The sequence below is a fragment of the Haliaeetus albicilla genome, chromosome 29 (genome assembly GCF_947461875.1).
Source record: "Haliaeetus albicilla chromosome 29, bHalAlb1.1, whole genome shotgun sequence".
Classification (NCBI taxonomy): domain Eukaryota; kingdom Metazoa; phylum Chordata; class Aves; order Accipitriformes; family Accipitridae; genus Haliaeetus; species Haliaeetus albicilla.
In genome coordinates, this window is record NC_091511.1 from 6,127,181 (window position 1) to 6,143,422 (window position 16,242).

The 16,242-nt window shown below is 52.0% G+C and overlaps 2 protein-coding genes across 2 annotated transcripts; both read left to right on the forward strand.

The window, feature by feature from the left end:
- The first annotated feature begins 3,665 nt into the window (after nt 1–3,665).
- LOC138682639 (olfactory receptor 14J1-like) lies at nt 3,666–4,610 on the forward strand. Its single transcript, XM_069773902.1, has one exon. It carries the CDS (start codon nt 3,681–3,683, stop codon nt 4,608–4,610), a length of 930 nt encoding a protein of 309 aa, XP_069630003.1. The 5' UTR covers nt 3,666–3,680.
- A 7,373-nt stretch (nt 4,611–11,983) lies between these two features.
- LOC138682853 (olfactory receptor 14J1-like) lies at nt 11,984–14,800 on the forward strand. The gene is made up of 2 exons (XM_069774378.1): nt 11,984–12,179; nt 13,812–14,800. Exons 1-2 carry the CDS (start codon nt 12,134–12,136, stop codon nt 14,798–14,800), a joined length of 1,035 nt encoding a protein of 344 aa, XP_069630479.1. The 5' UTR covers nt 11,984–12,133.
- Nucleotides 14,801–16,242: the final 1,442 nt, after the last annotated feature.

The following is a 16,242-nucleotide window of genomic DNA, read 5'->3' on the forward strand; positions in this document are numbered from 1 at the left end:
GCCGGTGAATGCCAGGGCACTTCCAATCCCCCATAGGCACCTGACCATTAACATGGAGACTTCCTTGGCTGCTGACAAAAGACCTTTTCTGTTTCCTCTCCCATCATCAAGTAGTTTGTAACTGCCAGCACAATGTCACTCTTACTGACTCCTCTGATCCTCAGTGACAAAGGTAACCCAACCTGTTGCCTGTCACATGGAGGACCTCCATAACTCCAAGCTTCCCCTTCATACAGGGGGCTTCCACCCTCCTCATTCTTCTACATCCATGCTACACGACCTGGGGTTCCAGCCATCTAAAGGGACATAAGATTATCTGTACAATTCTCTCCTTATAGCGCTAGACCTAAGGAAGAGCATTTTAAATGATGCCTCACAGAGTCTGAGTGCCTTCCTTACTGGGATCAGAACAGACCAGCACCTCCTCAGTACCCTTGACTGCAGCCCCTCAGGTCCCACTGAGTGGTAAGGGTGTAGTTTGCTAGGTAAGCCCTGGCGTGATCCTCATCCACCACTGGTTGTTCCCCTTTCCCTTCCAGAGTCCTGCCTCAAAGCACAAAGGCCTGGGAGACCTTGCTGGCGGTAACTGAGGCAAAGATGACATTGGCAGTCTCAGATCTGTCTACTCCTATTATCAATTAATTTAATAGTGGTCCCGTAGTATCTTTCTTTCTTCTTTAACTGTTCCTGAAGTAGCAACAGCTTATCTTGCTGCCCTTGAATTGCCTTTTGAGTTTCAGCTGAGTTTTGATATGAACCATGGCTGTGCTTGGAGGATCCTATCTTTGACGGCAAGATGTACCCAGGAACACTGGTAAATGGCTTGGGCTGCTCCTTGGTTAGATATTCAAGGAAGTGAGAAAGGACCCAGGTGTGATGTATTTTGTGATCATGCAATGTCTGCAGCTAATGGGTAGAAGAAGGGACAGAATTTGCCTCTCTGATGGCATCTGATGACTGGTGCCTCTGACTGATGGCAACTGCCAATGGCACAAAAGCACCAAATCATATTTACCGAGATGCCATCTGGGGGAACTGTCACACACCCTCCCTGAAGGAGAATTGCTTTTTCGTATAGGCCCTGTGATTCCCAAGCCAGCCCTGGCATCTCCTGTAGCTTTGTGGGCCTAGATCTGAACACCGAATTGAGTAGATGCTCTGAATTTTGTAACCCAAGGTGGGGCTGAACATGAGACAACTGCCAATATTGTCAGCCAAGACCTAGTAAATCCAACAGATGGAGAAGAGGAAAAGAAAGACTGAGCTCTCCCTATGGCACATGAATACATACCATCAGATGAATGCCTCTATAGGCCACCCTGAACATCGTGAGGAGGGGCAGGTTCCATTGCCCTAGATTTGGGCATCAGCTGTCATTTCACTTGGCCAAAGGAAATTCCCAGGAGCCACCAGAAAGAGGTGCTCATATTTTGTCCTGCCTCTATATCTGCCTGCACATATCTTGGATCTGTCTCTATTACCCGCACACCTCTTTGACCACCTCTGGCACCTCCAATGTCACCAGACATTTGCATCTGAACACCTCACTGCTGGCCTCCATCACCATTCGTTAGCATGGGAGTTGAGACAAGGAGCTGACATGCAGGTGCCTATTTAATGCAGACCTGCACTGAGGCAAGAGGAATCCTACCTCCTGTGGGATTGTGGTGGGCATGGGAGGGAGCTGAGTCCCCTTCCAGCCCCAGGACTACAATCCAGCATGAGATGCCTCCATGGACTCAGCTGACTCCCTTCCCTCAGCAGGGCTAAAGGAGATCCCTGCCTGTCACTGTCTGCGTGTCCTGCCCAATGATGGGAGAAGAAAGAGGCTGCCCAGGGAAGTGGCTGAGTCACCCTCCTTGGAGGTATTTAAAAGACACTGTGTTTAGGACACAGTTTACTGGTGGACTAGCTGGTGTTAGGTTCATTGTTGGAATTGTTGGTAAGGTTCTTTTCCAACCTCAGTGATTCTATGATTCTCAGACAAGTGTATTCTTGGACCTAAGTCTGTCTCTCAGCAGAGCAACGACCCTGCTGGAAAGCAGTGTCTCTCCCCAGGTGCGGGAGGGAACATCCGTGATTGCTTCAGCCTGTTTCCCAGCAGGTTCCCCTGGAGGCCCAGGGACAGCTGGAGGGAGCCCAGAGGGGGCAGAGCAAGTGCTGCCTTGGGCTGGTCCTCTGCTGCTGAGCTGGGCTGGGCTCCTGGGACAGAGGGAGCTCATGGCAAGCGGGCAGCGCTGCAGAGAGACAGCTCTGCCCAGGAGCAGGGCTGGGGGCACTGCCTGCAGGCATCGAGAGGAGACCTGCAAGGCAGAGAGAGCTTAAAGGCAGTGTGGAGTGGGAGGATGCTGAGAGCTCACTGCGGGAGAAATCTTCCCAGCCCTCTGCATGGTAAGTCTGTGGGTGCAGGGCAATAGAGCTTCAGTTCCTGCAGGGATCTGGGACATCTGACAGTGTATGGGATCTGGCAGGAGGACTGGCTTCATTTCTCTGGTGTAGAAGAGAAGGACGTGCTCCAGAGCAGGGCTTCCCTGCTGCCCTGTCAGAGGGACAGGGCATGAGGGCTGCCTTCTCCTGGCACCAGCTGCAGGGCTGTGAAGCCGGGTGTGCATGCAGGGGTGCCCAGGGCTGTCCTTCAGAGCAGGGTCCTGGTGTTTCAGGGGCTGAGTGATGGAGCAGGGACTTTGCTGCCTGCCAGGGTCAGCACTCAGCCTGTGCAGGGAACTCCCCATGGCAGTGTGGGGAGAAAGAGTGCATGAAAGAAATGACCCCAGGAAGGGCAGAGCAGGGTGCTTCTGCTGTCGAGAGGGTGCTGTGTGGGTCAGGTTTGCTCACAGCTCCAGCATAGCCCTGGGCATTTCTGAGGGCACTTTCAAGAAGAATGTCAAGGCAGCATTTTCCTGAAAGGTAAGAGTCTTTGTTTTCAATTTTTATCCTCCTGGTGGGTGGTTCTGCAGTGTGACATTAAAATATGTTTCTCCCCTCTGGCGAAGGCACCGAGAGCCCCTTGACCTCAGGACTTGCCTGAGGTGCTCCTTAGACCGTGCACACACAGAGATGTCCCTGGTCGGTGCTTGGCTGGTGGTGTTGGGGGTGGATCTGCAGGGCAGAGCTGAGCACACTCCTGGCTCCAAGCAGAGGACAGGGCACACAGCACACAGAGCACACAGCACACAGAGCACACAGCACACATCTGAGCACACCCCAGGCTCCCAGTGATACAAATGACAAAACTCTCCTTTCAGGACACCCCATCCTTAGGACATTTGCTTCTTTCCCTGCCAAAAGTACTCCTTTAAGTGTGTGGGGGAAACCAGAACAAAATACTCAAAACAAAATCCCCTCGGGTCTTCCTCATTTTTGGTTGAACAATGTTGAAAGCTGTTTGACATGATAGTGGATTTAATATAAGATGACCCCATTTTCCTATTTACGTCCTGCTGTAGGGCAAGACTGACTCCCCCAGAGCCCACAGCACAGCCTGCTGCTCCCAGTGTCACCCTCAGCCAGCACCAAGCATATATCTCAAGGAAAGGACCTGCCAAAGGTCTTTCTGAAATAGGAGAGGCAGCTTTGGTGGGGTTTCTATGAGAAACACGTTGGGTTTAGCTCAGAGAAGTCTCTTCTAACTTGTTACCATCTTTCCCTCTTAAACAGTGCCCCATGCCCAGAAGAAGCTAATGTCCAACAGCAGCTCCATCACTGAGTTCCTCCTCCTGGCATTTGCAGACACGCGACAGCTGCAGCTCTTGCACTACTGGCTCTTCCTGGGCATCTACCTGGCTGCCCTCCTGGGCAATGGCCTCATCATTAGCGCTGTAGCCTGCGCCCACCACCTCCACACCCCCATGTACTTCTTCCTCCTCAACCTCTCCCTCCTCGACCTGGGCTCCATCTCCACCACTGTTCCCCAATCTATGGCCAATTCCCAGTGGGACAGCAGGGCTATCTCCTACTGGGGATGTGCTGCACAGGTCTTTTTCTTTGCCGTCTTCATCACAGCGGAGTATTGTGTCCTCACCGTCATGGCCTACGACCGCTACGTTGCCATCTGCCAACCCCTGCACTACGGGACCCTCCTGGGCAGCAGAGCTTGTGTCCACATGGCAGCAGCTGCCTGGGCCAGTGGGTTTCTCTATGCTGTGCTGCACACGGCCAATACATTTTCACTACCACTCTGCCAAGGTAATGCTGTGGGCCAGTTCTTCTGTGAAATCCCCCAGATCCTCAAGCTCTCCTGCTCACGCTCCTACCTCAGGGAAGTTGGCCTTCTTGGGCTTAGTGCCTGTTTAGCATTTGGTTGTTTTGTTTTCATTGTTTTCTCCTATGTGCAGATCTTCAGGGCCGTGCTGAGGATCCCCTCTGAGCAGGGACGCCACAAAGCCTTTTCCATGTGCCTCCCTCACCTGGCCGTGGTCTGCCTGTTTATCAGCACTGGCACGTTTGCCTACCTGAAGTCCCCCTCCATCTCCTCCCCATCCCTCAGTCTGGTGGTGGCAGTTCTGTACTCGGTGGTGCCTCCAGCAGTGAACCCCCTCCTCTACAGCATGAGGAACCAGGAGCTGAAGGATGCCCTGAGGAAAATCATGAGCAGGTGCTGTTCAGAATGAATTTTTCCTGTTTTCTTTTGCAGAGCATTCATAATGGAACTCATTACAGGCCCAGCCTGTCTTCTCCGATTCTTCTTTGTGGTGGCGGTGGTGTTTTCTTTATTTTTCTAGTGATAATGTGCACAATGAAATTTTATGATTCATCCCACTTGTAATTCACTGTCTACCTGTAGAATTTGACCCCGAGGCTGTGTAAATGAGGCGCAGTGCTCTCTCTGTATTTCAACACAGTAAAGGACCCTGCAGCGACTTGTTTGCCCAAGGTCCTTCCTCTGAGAACTTGGTGAAGCTGCAGGGCAGTGTCTGTGTGTGGAAGGGAAGGGGAAAAGAGTCTCAGCACAGCAGCACTGCCAGGCAGCACCAGTGCTTGGTCTTCCCAGAGCTGCTCTCTTTCCACTCCCACACTCTCCTTCTCAGCTCCTGGCTTGGTGTAAGGCCTGAGTGCTCTGGCAGCTCAGTCCCAGTTCTGCTGTGTGGCAGGACTCTCGAGGGAGAATCTTGGTTCTGAGGAATTGCTGTATTCATAGTTGCTTTGTCACTCTGTCCCCTGCTCCACTGGTCACTGGGAAAAGGGATCCCTCAGCTGCCTTCCTTGTGCTGACAACACATTTAGAGAAGCCCTTCTGGGTGCTCTCCCCATTGTTGTGGTTTAACCCCAGCCAGCAACTAAGCACCACGCAGCCGCTCACTGACTCCCCCCCATCCAGTGGGATGGGGGAGAAAATCGGGAATAAGAAGTAAAACTCCTGGGTTGAGATAAGAACGGTTTAATAGAACAGAAAAGAAGAAACTAATAATGATAATGATAACACTAATAAAATGACAACAGTAGTAATAAAAGGATTGGAATGTACAAATGATGTGCAGGGCAATTGTTCACCACCCGCCGACCGACACCCAGCCAGTCACTGAGCGGCGAATCCCTGCCCCCACTTCCCAGTTCCTAAACTAGATGGGACGTCACATGGTATGGAATACACCGTTGGCCAGTTTGGGTCAGGTGCCCCGGCTGGGCATGAGAAGCTGAAAAATCCTTGACTATAGTTTAAACACTACTGAGCAACAACTGAAAACATCAGTGTTACCAACATTCTTCACATACTGAACTCAAAACATAGCACTGTACCAGCTACTAGGAAGACAGTTAACTCTATCCCAGCTGAAACCAGGACACCCACACATGGCCATTTCCAGCCACGACCAAGCTCTGGCTCTGCTCGCTCCATCCCTGTTTTCTCATTGAAAACATCCTCTTTACCTACCCCCCTGAAACCTCTCTGATTAGCTACACAAGTCTTCAGTACTTGAAGAAAATGATGGAAGAGTCATGGCTTGTTAGGGCTTTTGGGATTTCAATGAGCCCCTGGTGTCTTTGGGGCTGTGTCCATGATGCTCAGGTACTGGGAAGAGGCTGAGCAAACCTTTCAAAAGCAAAAACCTCAAGTGCCTTGGTGAGGTAAGGAAGAGGGTCAGCAAATCCACTACTATGGACTTCCGGAGGGCAAACTTTGGCCTCTTCAAGGCACTGGTTGAGAGAGTTCCTTGGGAGACATTTCTGAAGGGCAAAGTGGTCCAGGAAAACTGGACATTCATCAAGACAGAAGTCTTAAAAGCTCAGGAACAGGCTATTGTCATGCACCACAAAGAGAATTGTCGGGGAAGATGACCAGCCTGGCTGAACAGGGAGCTTTTGCTGGGACTCAGGAAAAAAAAAGGAGAGTTTACCATCTTTGGAAGAAAGGGCGGGCAACTTGGGAGGAGTACAGGGACCTTGTTAGGTCATGCAGAGAGAAAATGAGAAAGGCAAAAGCTCAGCTAGATCTCAATCTGGCCACTATTGTAAAAGAGACAACCAAAAATGCTTTTACATCTATGTTAACAACAAAGAGAGAGCCAAGGAGAATATGCACCCTTTATTGGATGCAGAGGGGAACATTGCCACCAGAGATGAGGAAAAGGCTGAGGTGCTTACTGCCACCTTTGCCTCAGTCTTTAGCAGTGAGACCAGTTATCCTCAGGGTACTTAGCCCCCTGAGCTGGAAGACAGGGATGGAGAGCAGAATACACCCCCCATAATCCAGCAGGAAGTAGTTAATGACCTGCTACACCACCTGGACACTCACAAGCCTATGGGACCAGATGGGATCCACCCGAGAGTACTGAGGGAGCTGGCAGAGGAGTGTGCCAAACCACTCTCCATCATTTATCAGCAATCCTGGTCAACAGGGGAGCTCCCAGAGGACTGGAGGCTTGCCAATGTGATGCCCATCTACAAGAAGAGTCGGAGGGAGGATCCGGGGAACTACAGGCCTGTCAGCTTGACCTCGGTTCTGGGGAAGATTATGCAGCAGCTCCTCTTGAGTGCGCTCACATGGCATGTGCAGCACAATCAGGGGATCAGGCCCAGCCAGCATGGGTTCATGAAAGGCAGGTCCTGCTTGACCAACCTGATCTCCTTCTATGACCAGGTGACCCGCCTAGTGGATGAGGGAAAGGCTGTGGCTGTTGTCTTCCTGGACTTCAGCAAGGCCTTTGACACTGTCTCTCATGGCATACTCCTTGAGAAGCTGGCGTCTCATGGCTTGGGCAAGTGTACCTGTTGCTGGGTGAAACACTGGCTGGCTGGCTGAGCCCAGAGGGTTGTGGTGAATGGAGTTAAATCCAGCTGGTGGCCAGTCACAAGTGGTGTTCCCCAGGGCTCAGTATTGGGGCCAGTTCTGTGTAATATCTTTATCAATGATCTGAATGAGGGGATTGAGTGCACCCTCAGTAAGTTCGCAGACGACACCAAGTTGGGAGGGAGGCTTGATCTGCTCGAGGGTAGGAAGGTTCTACAGAGGTATCTGGACAGGCTGGATCGATGAGCTGAGGACAATTGTATGAGGTTCAACAAGGTCAAGTGCCGGGTGCTGCACTTGGGTCACAACAACCCCACACAACGATACAGGCTTGGGGAAGAGTGGCTGGAAAGCTGCCCAGCAGAAAAAGACCTGGGTGTCCTGTTTGACAGCTGGTTGAATATGAGCCAGCAGTATGCCCATGTGGCCAAGAAGGCCAATGGCATCATGGCCTGTATCAGAAATACTGTGGCCAGCAGGAGCAGGGAGGTGATTGTTCTCCCGTACTCGGCACTGGTGAGGCCGCACCTCGAGTCCTGTGTTCAGTGTTGGGCCCCTCACTACAGGAAAGACATGGAGGTGCTGGAGCCTGTCCAGAGAAGGGCAACCAAGCTGGTGAGGGGCCTGGAGCACAAGTCTTATGAGGAGCGGCTGAGGGAGGTGGGGCTCTTTAGTCTGGAGAAATGGAGGCTGAGGGGAGACCTTATTGCTCTCTACAACTACGTGAAAGGAGGTTGTATTGCATTGGGTACTGGTCTCTCCTATCAAGTAACTAGTGATAGGAAGAGAGGAAATGGCCTCAAGTTGTGCCAGGGGAGGTTTAGATTGGGTATTAGAAAAAAATTCTTTACAGAAAGGGTTGTCAGGCATTGGAACAGGCTGCCCAGGGAAGTGGTGGAGTCACCATCCCTGGAGGTGTTCAAAAAATGCATAGACGTGGCACTTCAGGACATGGTGTAGCGGGCATGGTGGTGTTGGGTTGATGGCAGGACTCGATCTTGAAGGTGTTTTCCAACCTAAATGATTCTGTGATTCTATGAGATGTCCCAGTCCTAAACTTGCTTGCATCCTCAATTTGGATGCATTTCCAGCACTGCACTGCCCATCCTCCTGCTGCTGCTGCCCCAAAATCAGAACTTGAACTATTCCACAGTAGCATGACTGCCACTTGTTCCTTCAGGTCCTCTTCTGGCCTGTAACACACTCTCTGCTACGCACACTCCACTCTCTCGCTGCACTCGCCCGTGTCTCCCAAAACGTTCTCACTTCCCCTGCAGTAAGGAGACCTCACTCCAGGAGGTTCATGCATGCTCCAGGCTCATGGATGTTGCCTGAATTCCAGGCAAGTGTGGGTAGTGAAGCAGAGGAAGACAGGAAGGTCGGCTCACGGGCCATGAGGAGCAGTGTTCAGCCACCCCCAGCAATGGGCATTCCCCATCTGCCAGGTTAAGGCATGCTCCCCTGATGGAACATTCTCATGTAACCCCTGGTTTGTGCAGGGTCCTGCAGCCACACTCCCAGGGCACACCTACTCCTCCTCCACCTACACACATCAACTGCTTTCCATTGCTGGGCTCAGGCGTGGTTGTAAGGATTTGCTAAAGCCCTGAATCATCACCTTGCTTCTCAATGACTTCATCCTCTCTCACATCACTACACACCTCCAACCGCTGCCTAATCACTACTGAGAAGTTAAGCAGCTCTCAAGGCTTTCTCAGCTAATGACCATGTTTCTCCATTCACCATTCATGGATCCAAGACACACCAGTTGAGGAAACACCTCAAGATGTGTGAGGGGAAGACCTCCCTGAGGCACCTCTGTGCTCTTGGAGGTGTGAGTGCTTTTGCAAGGCTCCAGGAATTCATTTGGTGCCATGCATTTGGTGTTCCTTTCTTGAAACACAAAGCCTTTTGCTGATCCAGACTTCCTCAGGGTGGCCTATTGTAACACAGCACTTAATGATGTTGATACGTTTATTCATTTAATTCCTGTCATTCAGTCTTACTTGACAAGGTAGCTATTAATTTCAAGGTGTGTAAGCTCTGGCATGAAGTTATTAGTCCAATGATTTTTCTCTCATTGCTAACTGTTGTCATTTAATGGCAAGAGCTCTCTCCTGAGAGGAATGCTTCTTTGCATGGGTACTTGGAGAGATCATTCCTGTGCTTGGAGGAGGCTGTCCTGTCAGTCCTGTCAGATTTGCTCATGCTCCTTCACCCTTCAGAGCTGCTTCCCATGGCACCACCTGGATCAGTCTCCCAAGTAAGTCAAAGACTTCTCCTCCTGAGTCCAGAGTCTGTGCTCTGCTGCTGGGCTCCCTCACTGCCCTTTGGTGTCTGAGACCCCACTGTTTCATGGTCATGACAGCCAAGGCTGACGCTGGTGATCACATCCTGACCAGCTTTTCCTTGTGGGCCAGGGTCAGGTCCAGGTGAACCATCAGCCTGGTTGGCCCACCTAGCAGCTCTGTGAAGAAGGTGTCCCAAGATCCTTCAGGCTGTTGGCAACCTGTTGCTTTGCCTGGCCTGTGAATGCCAGGGCACTTCCAGTCCCCCATAGGCACCTGACCATTAACCTGGAGACTTCCTCGGGTGCTGACAAAAGACCTTTTCTGTTTCCTCTCCCATGATGAAGTAGTTTGTATGTGCCAGCACAATATCACTGTTACTGACTCCTCTGATCCTCAGTGACAAAAGCTAACCCAACCTGTTGACTGTCACAGAGAGGACCCCCATAAATCCAAGCTTCCCCTTCATACAGGGGGCTTCCACCCTCATCATTGTTTCTGCCTCCATGCTACACGACCTGGGGTTCCAGCCATCTAAAGGGACATAAGATTATCTGTACAATTCTCCCCTTGGAGTGCTAGATATAAGGAAGAGCATTTTAAATGATGCCTCACAGAGTCTGAGTGCCTTCCTTACTGCGATCAGAACAGACCAGAACATCCTGGTGAAAAACACTCTCTCAGTACCCTTGATAGAAGCCCCTCTGGTCCCATGGTCTGGTAAGGGTGTAGTTTGCTAGGTAAGCCCTGGCGTGATCCTCATCCACCACTGGTTGTTCCCCTTTCCCTTCCAGTGTCCTGCTTTAAAGCACAAAGGCCTGGGAGATCTTTCTGGTGGTAACTGAGGCAAAGAGGACATAGGCTATGTCAGACCTAGCTACACCTACTCTCACTTAATGTATTAGTGGTCCCATAGCACCTCTCTTTCTTCTTTAACTGTTCCTGACGTAGCAACAGCTTATCTTGCTGCCCTTGAATTGCCTTTTGAGTTTCAGCTGAGTTTTGGTACGAACCATGGCTGTGCTTGGAGGATGCTGTCTTTGAAGGCAAGATGTACCCAGGAACACTGTTCAAATGCTTGGGCTGTTCCTTGGTTGGATATTCAAGGGAGTGAGAAAGGAACCCGGTGTGATGTATTTTGTGATCACGCAATGCCTGCAGCTAACGGGTAGAAGAAGGGACAGAATTTGCATCTCTGATGGCATCTGATGACTGGTATCTGATGACCGGTGCCTCTGACTGATGGCAACTGTCAGTGGCACAAAGGCACCAAATCGTACTCTCTGAGATGCCATCTGGGGTGTCTGTCGCACACCCTCCCTGAAGGAGAATTGCTTTTGGTGTTGGACCTGTAATTTCTATGCCAGCCCTGGCATCTCCTGTAGCTTTGTGGGCCTGGATCTGAACCTGGAATTGAGTAGCCGCTCTGAATTCTGTAACACAATGTGGGGCTGAACATGAGGCAACTGCCAATATTTTCAGCCCAGATATAGTCAATACAACAGATGGAGAAGAGGAAGAGGGAGATTGATCTAACCCTATGGCACATGACTCCATTCCGTCGGAGGAATAGCTCCATATGCCACCCTGAACATCGTGAGGAGGGGCAGGTTCCATTGCCCTAGATTTGGGCATCAGCTGTCATTTCACTTGGCCAAAGGAAATTCCCAGGAGCCACCAGAAAGAGGTGCTCATATTTTGTCCTGCCTCTATATCTGCCTGCACATATCTTGGATCTGTCTCTATTACCCGCACACCTCTTTGACCACCTCTGGCACCTCCAATGTCACCAGACATTTGCATCTGAACACCTCACTGCTGGCCTCCATCACCATTCGTTAGCATGGGAGTTGAGACAAGGAGCTGACATGCAGGTGCCTATTTAATGCAGACCTGCACTGAGGCAAGAGGAATCCTACCTCCTGTGGGATTGTGGTGGGCATGGGAGGGAGCTGAGTCCCCTTCCAGCCCCAGGACTACAGACCCAGCATGAGATGCCTCCATGGACTCAGCTGGCCCCCTTCCCTCAGCAGGGCTAAAGGAGATCCCTGCCTGTCACTGTCTGTGTGTCCTGCCCAATGATGGCAGAAGAAAGAGGCTGCCCAGGGAAGGGGTTGAGTCACCCTCCTTAGAGGTATTTAAAAGACACTGTGTTTAGGACACAGTTTACTGGTGGACTAGCTGGTGTTAGGTTCATTGTTGGAATTGTTGGTATTAAGGTTCTTTTCCAACCTCAATGATTCTCTGATTCTCAGACAAGTGGATTCTTGGACCTAAGTCTGTCTCTCAGCAGAGCAATGACCCTGCTGGAAAGCAGTGTCTCTCCCCAGGTGCGGGACGGAACATCCGTGATTGCTTCAGCCTGTTTCCCAGCAGGTTCCCCTGGAGGCCCAGGGACAGCTGGAGGGAGCCCAGAGGGGGCAGAGCAAGTGCTGCCTTGGGCTGGTCCTCTGCTGCTGAGCTGGGCTGGGCTCCTGGGACAGAGGGAGCTCATGGCAAGCGGGCAGCGCTGCAGAGAGACAGCTCTGCCCAGGAGCAGGGCTGGGGGCACTGCCTGCAGGCATCGAGAGGAGACCTGCAAGGCAGAGAGAGCTTAAAGGCAGTGTGGAGTGGGAGGATGCTGAGAGCTCACTGCGGGAGAAATCTTCCCAGCCCTCTGCATGGTAAGTCTGTGGGTGCAGGGCAATAGAGCTTCAGTTCCTGCAGGGATCTGGGACATCTGACAGTGTATGGGATCTGGCAGGAGGACTGGCTTCATTTCTCTGGTGTAGAGGAGAAGGATGTGCTCCAGAGCAGGGCTTCCCTGCTGCCCTGTCAGAGGGACAGGGCATGAGGGCTGCCTTCTCCTGGCACCAGCTGCAGGGCTGTGAAGCCGGGTGTGCATGCAGGGGTGCCCAGGGCTGTCCTTCAGAGCAGGGTCCTGGTGTTTCAGGGGCTGAGTGATGGAGCAGGGACTTTGCTGCCTGCCAGGGTCAGCACTCAGCCTGTGCAGGGAACTCCCCATGACAGTGTGGGGAGAAGGAGTGCATGAAAGAAATGACCCTTGGAAGGGCAGAGCAGGGTGCTTCTGCTGTCGAGAGGCTGCTGCATGGGTCAGGTTTGCTCAGAGCTCCAGCTCAGCCCTGGGCATTTCCGAGGGGACTTTCAAGAAGAATGTCAAGGCTGCATTCTCCTGAAAAGTAAGGAGTCTTTGCTTTGAACTTTTATCCTCCTGGTGGGTGGGTGGGCAGTGTGAGACTAAAATTTATTTGTCCCCTCTGGAGAAGGCACCGAGACCCCGGTTGTCCTTAGGACTTGTCTGAGGTGCTCCTTAGCCCCTGCACACACAGAGATGCCCCTGGGCAGTGCCCGGCTGCCAGGAGGGGTCTGCAGGGCAGAGCTGAGCACACAGCGGGTGGGAATGGGTCTGTGAGCAGGGACAGGGAGGAGACAAGGGGATGGAGAAGCATCTGCTGACAGGGACAGTTCCAGGCAGCAGAGACAGGGGCAGGGAGTGAGAGGGAGCTGCTTCCAGAAATGCGATAGAAGGGGGGATTCAGGCACCTCCCTGTCATCACTAGAGAAAACTTGTAGTCTTTTCTCCCACCCAGCAGATCCTCTGCCCTTACAGCCATGGGGACTCAGTCATCTCAGTTGGGTCAACCCTGAAGAGAAGAAATTATCAAATACCCTGCCATCTGTCCCTGTCCTGCCTCCATTGGCAGCAGGTCTGTAGTGTTTATCCATTTTTGTCCTCCTGTCCCTGCTCCCTTTTTTCTTGTCACTGGAGAAGAATGGGGAGGGGGGATTTGGGTGCATTTCAGAGATTTGGCCATGTGAGTAAAATATCCCAATCCCCTCCTAATCCCCAGGCTCCCAGTGACACAAATGACAAAACTCTCCTTTCAGGACATCCCTTCTTTAGGAAATTCACTTCTTTCCCTGCCAAAAGCACTCCTTAATTGGCGTGTGGAAACCAGAACAAATACTCAAAACAAAATCCCCAGTTTTGGTTGCATTGGGAGTGACAATGCTGAAAAGCTCTTTGATATGACAAATGGATTTACTCTAAGATGACACCATGTTCCTATTTACCTCTTGCTGTAGGGCAGGACTGCCTCCCCTGTACCCCACAGCAGAGCCCGCTGCTCCCAGTGGCACCCTCAGCCAGCACCAAGCACAGCTCATGAAAGGGACCTGCCAAAGATCTTTCTGAAATAGGAGAGGCAGCTTTGGTGGTGTTTCTGTGAGAAATGCGTTAGGTTTAGCTCAGAGAAGTCTATTCTAACTTGTCAATCTCTTTCCCTCTTGAACAGTGCCTCATGCCCAGAAGAAGCTAATGTCCAACAGCAGCTCCATCACTGAGTTCCTCCTCCTGGCATTTGCAGACACGCGACAGCTGCAGGTCTTGCACTTCTGGCTCTTCCTGGGCATCTACCTGGCTGCCCTCCTGGGCAACAGCCTCATCATCACCGCCGTAGCCTGCGACCACCACCTCCACACCCCCATGTACTTTTTCCTCCTCAACCTCTCCCTCCTCGACCTGGGCTTCATCTCCACCACTGTCCCCAAATCCATGGCCAATTCCCTGTGGGACACCAGGGCCATCTCCTACTGGGGATGTGCTGCACAGGTCTTTTTCTTTCTCTTCTTCATCACAGCAGAGTATTGTGTCCTCACCATCATGGCCTACGACCGCTACGTTGCCATCTGCCAACCCCTGCACTACGGGACCCTCCTGGGCAGCAGAGCTTGTGTCCACATGGCAGCAGCTGCCTGGGCCAGTGGGTTTCTCTATGCTCTGCTGCACACGGCCAATACATTTTCCCTACCACTCTGCCAAGGCAATGCTGTGGGCCAGTTCTTCTGTGAAATCCCCCAGATCCTCAAGCTCTCCTGCTCACGCTCCTACCTCAGGGAAGTTGGCCTTCTTGGGCTTAGTGCCTGTTTAGCATTTGGTTGTTTTGTTTTCATTGTTTTCTCCTATGTGCAGATCTTCAGGGCCGTGCTGAGGATCCCCTCTGAGCAGGGACGCCACAAAGCCTTTTCCACGTGCCTCCCTCACCTGGCCGTGGTCTCCATGTTTGTCAGTACTGCCTTGTTTTCCTACCTTAAGCCCCCCTCCATCTCCTCCCCAGTTCTAGATCTGGTGGTGGCAGTTCTGTACTCGGTGGTGCCTCCAGCAGTGAACCCCCTCCTCTACAGCATGAGGAACCAGGAGCTCAAGGATGCCCTGAGGAAAATGATGAGCGGGTGCTTTTCAGAAGCAATTAACGCCCTGTTTTCTTCTGCAGAGCATTCATAATGGAACTCATTACAGGCTCAGCCGTTGTTGTTGTTGTTGTTGTTGTTGTAACTTCTCTTTTTGTATTGTCCCAGTAAATTGTCCTTATCGCAACCCATGAGGTTCTGCGGTTTGGTTTTTTTTTTCTTTTCCACTTTCTGGTTCTCCTCCTCATCCCACCAGAGGGGGGCAGGAGGAGTGAGCGAGTGGCTGTGTGGTCCTTTGTTACCAGCTGGGCTGAAACCACAACACAGTCCAAGCAGATCCTCAGCTACCAGAAAGCAGCTCTCCTGCAGTCCCGCACTGCCATTCTGCTAGTTGTCCTACTTCTCCACCATCTCATGGTGGTAGCAGCCATGGCTGCCCTCCTCCTTCCCATCCCCAGGCAGACCCACCCTGTCAGGAAGAGACCAGCCCTAGACAGCTCATTCAGTGTCTCTATCAGTACGCTGTCTTCCACACCCTGCAGGAATCTCCTGGCTTGCTTGTGCCCAGCCCTGCTGCCCTCCCAGCAGACTGTGGGGTGCTTCAACTTGCCATGTCATCGAGGACCTGTGACCATGAGGCTTCCTCCAAGGCAAGGCTCTGTGCACGCCAGCCTCCCCTTTGCACAGAGCTCCCCTCCGCCTCCTCACCCTCCACCTGCCTTCCTGAGGAGCCCTTGGCACCCATGGCTGCCCTCCCACCACTCCAGCTGTCCCACCAGGGCTCTGGCGTCCCCATGGGGTGGGGGAGCACGTTTCTGCCTGCCCAGCAGAAAGGACAGTGCTGGGGAGGGGAGAGGAGAGGCAGGTAAAGGGGCAGGGTTGTGGGAGGCTGGGTGGGAGGTGACTCCTGTTTCCAGAAGAGGATGATGCAAGGAGAGGCATGGTAGGTGGGAGGTGGATTTTGAGGTCACTTCTTTGGAAGCAACCCAATTGGCCAGGTGCTGAGGCAGGCCCAGTGCTGTCACCTGGAGGGTCGGAAAACCCACCCCGCAGCACTGAGATCTTGGGAGAGGGGAGATGCAGAGGAAGGTGAAGATGGCATTGCTGTGAGCTGGAGTGTGAGTCCATTTCTCTTGCTGCTTGACTTGTGTCCTGGTTTCAGCTGGGATAGAGTTAAGTGTCTTCCTAGTAGCTGGTACAGCGCTATGTTTTGACTTCAGTATGCGAAGAATGTTGATAACACTGATGTTTTCAGTTGTTGCTCAGTAGTGTTTAGACTATAGTCAAGGATTTTTCAGCTTCTCATGCCCAGCCGGCGCACCTGACCCAAACTGGCCAACAGTGTATTCCATACCATGTGAAGTCCCATCTAGTTTAGGAACTGGGAAGTGGGGGGCAGGGATTCGCCGCTCGGGGACTGGCTGGGTGTCGGTCGGCGGGTGGTGAACAATTGCCCTGCACATCATTTGTACATTCCAATCCTTTTATTACTACTGTTGTCATTTTATTAGTGTTATCATTACTAGTTTCTTCTTT

Bases quoted from the DNA above. Each gene is read 5' to 3' on its own strand.
- LOC138682639 (XM_069773902.1), top strand. From the start codon at position 3,681: ATGTCCAACAGCAGCTCCATCACTGAGTTCCTCCTCCTGGCATTTGCA.
- LOC138682853 (XM_069774378.1), top strand. From the start codon at position 12,134: ATGCTGAGAGCTCACTGCGGGAGAAATCTTCCCAGCCCTCTGCATG. The intron at 12,180-13,811 runs GTAAGTCTGTGG...CCTCTTGAACAG, and splicing joins TCTTCCCAGCCCTCTGCATG to TGCCTCATGCCCAGAAGAAG.